Raw genomic sequence first — 10,954 nt, forward strand, 5'->3', positions numbered from 1 at the left:
ATAAAATAAATAAATAAATATAAACGACATTGCACAGCCAAAGTTCTCCTATTTATGTGGTGGAAATATCGTTTCTCAGTTATGAGTTATGACTTATGACTGTAGCCTTCTCGATTCTTTCCCCCGCAAAATAGTTTTTCCTGTGTTATACATTTGTAAGACGGAGACAACACATGCGGGTGTAGCGTCCTTTGAACATTTGATTATTGTAAAGGTACCTACGTTTTTAGTTAATTACGTATTTAGGTACATTGAAAGACTTCGTTCAACTCAAACCAATGCCAATTGATATAATTATAATTTACCATTTTAATTTTGTTGGAAATCAATTCAATCGGTACCTATGACTTAAGTAGGTATAGGTTTCTTTAAAATGTATGTTAGCTAAGTGCATATCGGAGTATCTCTTTCGTTTGGATTTTTGTTAAGCGATTATTATAAGTATAATTTATACAAAATAAATTTCTAGGCACCTACTAAACAGTTAACAGTATTCTTAAAAAATTGAAATATTATTGGAATCTTATTGTACTTACTGGACAGAGCAAAATGTTAAATGAATTGACTAGAACTTTACTGTATAAGCTGTCATACGACACTAACTAAAGTTCCATATTATTGGTAAATTGTGTACGGACCTTTGATGCGCACTAGAGGGCAGACATGCAACTAAAATATTTAATAAATTATTGATTGGCATAATTATAATTTTTTTTTTAATTTTCCGATTCAATTAGACTTTGTGTTCTTGAAACACCAACTGTTTAAGCCTTAAGGTAACATTCAATTAAATAATATCTGTTCATGTTTAATAATTTATATACCTACCATGCGGATATTATTTGAGGGAAGTTTATTTTCTCACACATAATATGTGACTATATGTTATGGACTCAATAAATAAAAATACTTAGTGTGGCGAAACAGAGACAAAGAAACAACCTTCTTAGAATAAGGACAAATAATTTAAATAATAAATTATTATTTTTATAAATTTCGTAAATCATAATAAAATATTATAAAATTATATGTTTCATATTTTTTTTTATGATATCATTATAATTAAATGTTTAATATTCTTAGAATAGTCTTGTTGCGTGTTTTGCGGGTTGCGGGTGGTGGGCTACACACGAGAGCTTGTGGCCAGTGGGGCCCTGCGTTCGGATCCAGTGGCGTCAGTTTTAATAAAGAGGGCCGCAAAGGTTTTGACCAGCCCAAATGGATAAAAAAATAACAGTAGGTAATTAGTTGCGTGCATCAAAGTTATATTTCTAAGTTACAATTGAAATTTGTAACTTGTAACCAGATACCATAATTGTCAAGTAAAAGTAAAATATAACAGATTACATTTAAATAGCTAGCTAATAATTGGGTGATATCGTATTGATTGATATTATAATTTTTGATAGTTGCTTTTTTACTTAATGTTTGAACTGAATTCTACTATAAATCCATTCGTGTGATTTCATACACTGACTACAATATAATATTTAGGTATACTTATTTCTTCTTTTTTTCAGTTTTCACTAACATTAGTACTTAGTAAGTAATATTGCAAGCTTACAAACGTAATTATTACTACCTAGTGTTAAAAATGTATTATTTTATTTTATAATTTAAAGGTATAGTTGACAATCGTCCAGAAAGTATTCCCCCATCACTCGTATTTTCAATGTTCAAATCATTATTAGAAAATATTGTATTCTTCTTACTGTGGACCCGGCATGATCCTTATTATTATATTTTATTAAATTTATTTATTAACGGGCTGAGCCCTATACAACAGTTTAAGACATAGTAGAGTAATATGTAATTTAAATGATTACAAATAACACAAATAAAATATTTATATAAGATAATAGTTCCAGAAATAGTAAGAATAATAATGATAGTACATATACATATAGTAACACCTAATTATAATTATATCAGTTTTGATAAATGGTGCTCTCATTGGCTAGCCGCATCATGCGATCTAACGGATTATTTCTGCCATGATTGCAGGTAGTTTTGTGAAGGAACTACGAGAGGAACATGGTATCTAGTAGTGTGAGAAGGAACTTTGAAATTGACTAACGAAAGAAGTGAGGGAGCATCATTATAAAGACACCGGACCTGCAAGAGCCTCACATAGTCACACAAGGCAGCTCTGTTTGTCGAAAAATTAATTTTATTTTGTAATAGCTGGTGATAAACAAATCAGGTGGACTAGACAATTCTGTTTTTTATATAATTAAAAATTAAAATTATATTATATTATTCGCTTTATGTTCTATTGACTATTGCAAACTAATAACACCGATATAAAAGCACAGTGTTAGACTGCAAATGTATATAGGAATATTTTACTTATTAAACACATTCCAATGAAAATTTGAAACAATTTTGACAAGAAATAATATCGATTTGATCTGAATAGCTACATATTACCTATATAGTCAACATAATAATAGTCAAAATGTTATCGCTGAAAGTGTATCAGAGCGATTATTTTACAGGCATGCCTACTGCTTTTTATATTATTATAAAATAGCACATATTTACAATTTTATAATTATTGTAGAATAGCCACAGAACTGTCCTTCTAAATTGATCGATTATACCAACGCGTATGCATGGATATACATTATGATTTTTATGCGTCAACTAAATTAAATAATTATCTCTTATCTAAACCTATTTAATGTGTCTTCCTAACGAATCTTAAACCTATATAATATGCGTCAGTTTATTGTACAAAACAGAGCAATCAACGTCTGATTTTTCTACTTATATCTTTGTAAGTAAAATAAAATATATTTAAGAATTCACGTAGTTATACTAATAAATGTTTAAAAATTATTAATATACCTACTATGTTATAATATTTAATTATATATTATTTATTATTGTGTGTTAATAAAACTTAAAGTTGGTTCTGTTTATAGGAAAATTACTTGTGCAAATATAATATGTCTCATTATATTATTGTTACTTAATAATATAATCTCTTGTACTTTGAAGTAGGTAAACCAACATCACAACTCTCAAGGTATTAATACATTTTATTATCAACTAGTAACATTTTAAGGAAATTCACTAATACTCTCAGCTAAATAAATAAATTATTTTTCAACTAACATCCTCCTCTATGTTTCTGATAACTTCTAAGTGTCTTCCATTCTTTTTTAATCAAAAGTTTTGATCCTTCATATTTTTACGAAACTAATATATTACATGATTTAAGTATATAACTATTGATTATAATATTATATAATTTCAATTTTCAAACCAACCGTTTACAAGCTTTGCGTTTACTTACTTCCTGTTATAACTATGATGTAGATATTATATTTTATTGCGAAATTGAAGACGTTATTATTATTATTATTATTATTATTATTATTATTATTATTATTATTATCAAACTAATAATTATATTAATCGTCATCTCGTAACAAGCATGTATTAACATTTTGAGGTTTGATACAGTTGTGGTAAAACCCTACAATAACAATAAAAAACTGAACACTATATATATACATAAAAAAAAACATTTTCGGAAATTCTATTTTAAATACAGGCACAGTTATACGGAGAATTTTGGAGGTAAACTATCAAAAATAAGTTATAAATTCCTACCAAAGTGATTAAAAAAAATAATCGTAAAAAAATCGTACGGCATATTATGTCCTTACTCAAGAATATTATTGTTTGTTGTTACGTCTATGACTTTAGATCATAACTATATAGCTGATATACGAATTTAATTTCTCGGTACAAATTCTGCTCTATATAAAAAATATTTTATTGAAGATCGTTGCAATTTATATACTGGGTTCTGAATAATAATATAGTGTATCTATTTTCGTGTTGACACGTGTCCAGTTTTCATTCTGACATTGTGTACAAAAAAAATATATCATATTATAAAATGTATAGGTATTATTATTTATATGTTCACATTGAATCGATCAATAGGTAGTAGGTGTATAATATGTGATTAATAATAAAGTCATAAAATCAATAATAATTGTAGTAATAATAATAATTAAGAAATGTAAGGTTCTTTTTTAAAGTTATTGTAATATTACAATATTACCAAATGCTTTCTAAGTTGGTGTACAAACTTGTATACAATAGTCGTATAATAATCTATAATTCAGACACAAAATAACAAAAGCAAGAACATTTATTTTTCGGAGACAAAGAAAGCGTATTTTTATTGAACTAAATATTTTGATCACACGTAATATTTTTTACCAATACTTATAGTAGGTACCTTAAGGTGATCCGAAATCGTTAACTAACAAACACATTTTATATTTTAGAAACAATATAAGATGTAAATTTAAAAAAAATTGTTTGGCCTTTATTTGTATAAGTGTCATAATTGTTAGCTAATTACATAACGATTGAATTAAAACAAAATATTATAAAAAGACTCAAGTTATAATAATGATGCATTCGAAATTGTGAGGTAATTTATATGAGTACAATTATTATTATACATCTAATTAGTAATTATCTACTTAAATGTATTGAACATCTCATTATTTTAAATAGTAAGAATACAATAATTAATTGTTCATTCGTTTTTCAATTCGTACAATTGTTCGATTGTGAAGTAATATATCACAGTATCATCTGAAACTGTAATTTAAAAGAGTTAGTACTCTTTATAAATAATTATAGGGCTGTAGATTCGAAGAACAGAAAATTTAACAATTATAATATAATTACTGAAATTAAATTGCATTGATAATACGCTATTTTTTAAACTTATTTTTATTAATACATAAAATAAATCGTGTTGATGGATATGAGTAGATTGTTTTTACATGTACATCGACCCACTGTTTTTTTTAAAACTATCTTATTTCTTGCTGTAAGGTAGGTAGGTACTTTTGTTGTTTGTTGCAAGTGTGATTGAATTAAAAAAAGTTTCAGTCCAATTATTTGTAATTTTGAGCATTTTTTTTTTCATTCAACGCACTATTTTAGTGTAATATAAAATTACAAATCAATTTTTTCAATATTAGATATTTTATTTTTCAGCTTCCTTTAGTAGGATAAACGCATCGATACACAAATGTTATAATTATTATTCTAAAATGTCAGTTTAATATTATGAATATCTTTATATTAATGTATTATACCATGTATTACTTATGTCACCCATATATTACCTATGCCAGTAATGCCCAACCCACGTAGGTTTTCCAATTTCCATGTGGCAGGTTACAAATATTTAAAATAAAACTAAATATTAAAAAAAAAAACTAAAATCATTACAAAAAGGAAAAAAGGTTGGGCATCACTGTTGTATGTTATATTAATAAGTAATAAGTAATATTCAATATTTTTATTATAGTACGTATTTGAAATGTATTTATTTCACTATGTAAAATTATTTTCTAAATTCGTTAATAAAAATTTGGGGGGCGCCCAATTATTTAATGCATCGATTTAAACACCCAAATCCTCCTATGCACGCCCCTACTTGGATTACAATTTAAATATTATTATGAAAACTTATCTACATTTGTATACACATAACAATCAAAATTATATTTTTTAAATAAACAAAATAAATTAAATGTTTAGGTATGCATTATATTTCCATATATAAACACGTGATCTGCTATTCCAGCTGTTTCTGCAAAATAAAATACATTTAAATACATCGTGCAGATTTGATTAAATGTTCTGACAGTTCTTCGTTAATCGTTAATTTTGCTTACCAACTTTTCCACAGTCCCTGGTACACTTAAAACTGTTAATGACTCCCTTATTTTTTTTTTTTTTTACACAGCAATCGATGTTCGTAAAAAACCTGTACGTGTTCCGTCATATATGTTGACCCCCGACTTAAACCTCATATTATAATGAATTATAATGTTGAATTTTCTGTGTTGGTTTTTGGCAGAAATCGATTACTAGTCTTGTCGAAGAATTGTACAGGAATCGGGTACACATATATAAATAATATACATGTATAATAACACAAAAACATATTTTGCCGATACGTCAGCACCATCAGAGCCGCACCGCATCAAACATGTCATCGTTTTGCCTGAACTCCGTGATCTTAATGACCGTGACCACGGTCATGGTGGCGCTCGTCACATTCACCGGGTGCACAGCCTCTGATGACAGACCGGGCATGAGTGACATTCGTCTGGCTAAGAGGGACGCCGACCACAAAGAAAACAACGCCGACAGCGAGGAAGGGTTTTTTTTTAGTTTAACAAATTTTTTCGGACGCAGTAAACACGACGAAGATGACGATAAACCGGATTTCATCACCACTTTCGACTTAATCCGGCTTTTGGACGAGAAATACGCTATGAAGCAATTCTATTGCGTCATAAATGAGGACCCGTGTGACTCCGTCGGAATGAGGCTCAAAGGTATGATACGTAGTAAAATAATAGAATGAGCTCAATGTACCTACAAAGAATCGCGGACGTTTCGTCCCCGTTAATAATAATATTAAGTTAACATTATAAAATATATCATTGCCAAGCTATAATATAATTTTCATCGGTTGAATTTAATTTTTAAATACCTAATATAACTACTTATACCTAACTTTTAACTAAACCATATAAAAATATAATACATTTAGATAAAATACATTTAAATAATTATTTATTTTTTGATATTTCAGTCACTAATTATTTTTAATTAAAAATTTCAATAGTCAATACTATAAATTATATTATAATTATTTACATTAAAATCACTTATTTTTTTTTTGATAAGTATAAAATTTCAGTATAATTGTTAAATTTCAATTCATTGCCTACAATATAATATAGATGATTTTCATCCTTAAAATTTAATTTTTAAATAATATAAGTAAGCTATGGCTAAATAACGTCCTATGAGTTATAACCCCCATGGTGCTTAATAATCTTAATAATGATGAGGACGAAACAATCGTTTACATTCTACGCCTTAATACTTAATGTCTTAATCATATGTCATAACTCATAACAGACCAACAGGGTACATAATATTATAGGTCTATAAATTTGGGGGAAACGTAAAATAAGTCTAAACTCTAAATATTCTGAAAATGTAATTGTGTATAGAAAATTATATTTTAATTAAGAGTGGAATGTTTCAAATTTCTAATAAATGTTCTTCTTTGAGGATAAATCGTTATTAAAAGTTTGAGAAAATAATGTCATGAAATACAATCGCTCTTAAACAATGCATGTGGTTTTACACTTAATTTTTACTATTTACAGTAATACATACTTATGATTTATAAGGAATCTTGACATAATAATTTGCAAAATTGTCGTGATTGATGAATTTTTTGAAAATTTGAACTTCATAATATTATAAATATAAATAAAAAATGAAATTATATATTTCCGATAATTTTTAATAGTGGTATAAAGATCTTACGAGGAATATATTAAGTTTTCAAGCAATTTTAACTTACATAAATCGAACATTTTTACCGCTCTAAAAGGTAGGAACAAAAATAAATAAAGTAACACACATCGTTAGAAATTCAATCCAATCATCGCTCCGCTCAGAATCTAAAATTAAATTTTTTTAACTTTAAAAGTATAAATATTTGCCTGTATTTAACCCCTTAGAAATTGTATTTATTATTGTCATCTTATAAACTAATAATCTACTTAAACCATCTTGCAATAAAGGTTTTTAAATACAACAATAGCAAATTAAAAGTAAAAAAATATCACTGATAAACATTAAAAAAAATTAAAATTAAAATGTCACTTATTTTTTTGCGCGTAGTATAGGTACCTACTGGCTACTAAGTTTAGTTAAGTATGCAGAATTCGAATTTCTATAAATGACATTCTTAAGTTTCTTTCTAAACGTTTAGTGTAGCTTTAGATATATAAAAAAATAACTCAAATTATCATGTTTATATATTATTATTATTAAATAAATAATATTTTAAGTTTTCATTTATTAATTTAATGTTTTTCACTATTATAAATCTATTGTAAGTGGTAATTTTTTTAATCTGTGGTTTGTACAACTTACTGTACATCCTAAGAATTAAATTAATTAATCATAATTTGTAAATGTCTATGATATACGTCGTATCATCACTATCACTATCACACTATTAGAGTATACATAGCAACTAGATAACACTTGAAAATTATTAGGTATATTTTTGTATGATAGAATATTACAATAATAAACACTGTAAATAGTTTTCATTTTGTAGAAAAAAAAAGCACTTTGTAAGCCATTCATAAAAAGTAAATAAGGCCTATAAGCTATTGTATACATAGCTAATGAACTGTAAAAAATATATATATATTCTGTTCCTTTTTTATTCAAATATAATTTTTAATCAACTCTCTTTCTTTTTTAAGTACAATCATAAATACCTACGTAGTTAATGATCATAATATATACTTAAAATATCATACTTTATTTTCTAGCCACTATACCCGAAGAAATAAACAGAGATTGCGAACGCTGTACCGCAACAGAGACCAACAATATCCGACGAATTTTAAATTACGTGAAGAAACACTATCCAAAATTTTGGGAACGTGTTGAACCAATTTATAGAGATAAAATGACTGTTTTAACTGCTAATATCGTTAAAATACAATAAAATAATTAGTAACACATTTTTTATAAATAATTAATATTTATTTTAACAGAAACATATATTATTATATTATCTAATTTTTATAAGCATATAATTACATTATATTAAAATATACCTTAAGTAGTCAGAAATACATTATTTGTTTTGTACTGGTTCTAATACAACGGGAACTGCATAGAAAAAGTAGTTTAAGAAATAAAGAATGAAACGAATTAATGTTTAGCAGCCGCAGCCCTTTCCGCGTCGAATTTTTCGATCTTCTTTTTGTATTCGCCTGATGGGTCGTATTTGGCGGTCAAATTATCAAAGTCTTTAGAACGGTTTTTGATCAAAAACTTGATTACTTTTTCTGATCTGTCTTTTTGTACAGCTGTACATTTGCTGCAGTCAGTTTTCAATGCGTCTGGTAAAACTTCTGCAAATTTAATCAGACAAGAAAATATAATTATAACACATGTACATTATTGTGAAAAAGAAGTTTAAAAACAATTATTAATAAACATTTTAATATAGCAAGGAAAAATTTAAGGATTAACCACACATTTTACGTATCGACTTTGTTTCTTTCTAAATACTATACACGGTAATTCGGCTCAGATGAAAAATAATTACAACACCCGGTGAAAGTGAGTCTGACTGAGTAAGCAAGGTCTTGTCGATATAATATTATGTTTAATGTGAAAGTGAAAACCGTAATCTTAAGAATACAAATAAAATTATAATTGTTAGTGTTGTTCTTATTTATCGTTTACGGTAACTTGGTTAAGTATAACATTATAATACGGTATGTATTATTGTTATATCGATATGTACTCAAGATGATAATTTAGTACGATTGTCAGATAAATAAAATTATATTATGCTGACGAACTTAAAGCATTTTATAAAGTAGGTACAATATTAAATATATATGTTATGGTTTTTTTTTTTATATTGGTAATTTTTTGATACTTATATAATATATATTATATATATATATATAGAAGTTGTTATAGAGTATAGATTATAGTATACCCCAGAAGTATATAGATATTACAATTTTTAAAAATGTACCGATAGTTAAATCAATGTCATTATAATTTTAATTGTATAACATACTTGAAAATTGAAATACTAAAATATAATATACGTTTGTTCTTATATGACTTACTCTTCAATTCTCGGCCTTCATTGGTGCAATTTCCCTGGTCCAGCAAACACTTGATGTAACTGGTTAAAATTCTGTCGTTGTTCAACACCTTGTCCACGTCGAAGTTGTCGAATTTAGTTGTGTATTTTTCTTCGGCCAACGTGAAGCACACAAGCGACGCGACCAGAACAACAAATAAGTTAAGATGAGCCATTTTTGTACGTTTTAACGAATAAATATTCTGGAAAAAGTAGTTTCTGTCAAATCGGAAATATCTGAGAATACTAAACAAACCAAGGCATCTGCATAGCCTTATATACCATTCCCACAGCAATCAGATTAAAGAGAGGAAGTACAGAGAGTTCGGTCTAAGTGGGAGAGCCGGAGAGGTACCTATACCGGTTTTGAATAACATGTCCATTATTGTAAGTATTAAATAAATTTGAAAAATATACACTTACGTATTGTAATAGATGTTGCACGGATAGTAAACAATTTTAAATTAAATGTGAACTCGATTAATTACGAATTATAAAATACATCTATAATAAAGGTACTATTTAATATAAGGTATCTATGCCATATTATTATTAAATGAAAAAAACTAGACACGTCATATACATAACTATAATTAATAATTAATAATTTGTTTTGTACAATTAGTAATTATACACTTCAAACATAATATCCTTTTAAATGTTTTCCATCAGTGCAAATACTTTTTTAAAAACATTTTAACTCTTTTCAACAAAAATGTACATTAGTATACAATTAAATAAATATTTTATTTTTGTTTTTTATAAACTATGCTATATATTATACCTAGGTCATTAATCATTATAATGGCATTGATATGAAAATAACAATCATGTTGCATAAAAAAAAACCTAACCAAGTTCGTTATTTAATTGTAACTTAGGGGTTAGACGACAGAATATTATAACACTGATTATTTAAATATTTAGGTAGTTAAATGTCAAAATTATTTACAGTGTTATAGAGCAATAAGGTTATGGCAGTAGTCACTAAACATTAAACATTTTAAATATGCTTCAATATTGATTGACGTTGTGAAATTTATTAATTAACCGATTGACTATAAAAGTAAAATAGGTATATAATTATAATAGGTAGGTAGTAATGTAGTATGCTATACCTACAGATTGTCAAGGATTGTGATTTTAGATTATATGGCAACGAAATGAATCGTAATAATTAGTTTT

The 10,954-nt window shown here is 26.7% G+C and overlaps 2 protein-coding genes across 6 annotated transcripts; one reads left to right on the forward strand and one right to left on the reverse strand.

Annotated features, from left to right (window-relative positions):
* The first annotated feature begins 2,689 nt into the window (after positions 1-2,689).
* On the forward strand, positions 2,690-9,747 carry LOC100162203. 5 transcript variants are annotated; one of them, XM_016805675.2, is made up of 3 exons: positions 2,690-2,779; positions 5,795-6,392; positions 8,427-9,747. In XM_016805675.2, the coding sequence occupies exons 2-3, from the start codon at positions 6,041-6,043 to the stop codon at positions 8,603-8,605; spliced, it is 531 nt and encodes a 176-aa protein (XP_016661164.1). In that variant the 5' UTR covers positions 2,690-2,779; positions 5,795-6,040; the 3' UTR covers positions 8,606-9,747. The 5 variants fall into 5 exon arrangements, with proteins under 5 accessions (XP_016661164.1, XP_016661165.1, XP_029342991.1 ...); XM_016805676.2 differs by having other exon boundaries at positions 2,698-2,779; positions 5,909-6,392; XM_029487131.1 differs by having other exon boundaries at positions 2,717-2,779; positions 6,014-6,392.
* On the reverse strand, positions 8,622-10,025 carry ORF2 (chemosensory protein-like). Its single transcript, NM_001126179.2, is given in 2 exon segments — positions 8,622-9,017; positions 9,753-10,025. Coding segments are annotated over 2 exon segments (396 nt in total). The 5' UTR covers positions 9,946-10,025; the 3' UTR covers positions 8,622-8,814.
* Positions 10,026-10,954: the final 929 nt, after the last annotated feature.

Source organism: Acyrthosiphon pisum, chromosome A1, assembly GCF_005508785.2.
Source record: "Acyrthosiphon pisum isolate AL4f chromosome A1, pea_aphid_22Mar2018_4r6ur, whole genome shotgun sequence".
Taxonomy (NCBI): domain Eukaryota; kingdom Metazoa; phylum Arthropoda; class Insecta; order Hemiptera; family Aphididae; genus Acyrthosiphon; species Acyrthosiphon pisum.

What these genes read in the sequence shown, in the direction of transcription:
- LOC100162203 (XM_016805675.2), top strand. Translation starts at nt 6,041, where the DNA reads ATGTCATCGTTTTGCCTGAACTCCGTGATCTTAATGACCGTGACCACG. An exon ending in CGTCGGAATGAGGCTCAAAG is followed by an intron (nt 6,393 to 8,426) that starts GTATGATACGTA and finishes TTTATTTTCTAG; the next exon opens with CCACTATACCCGAAGAAATA.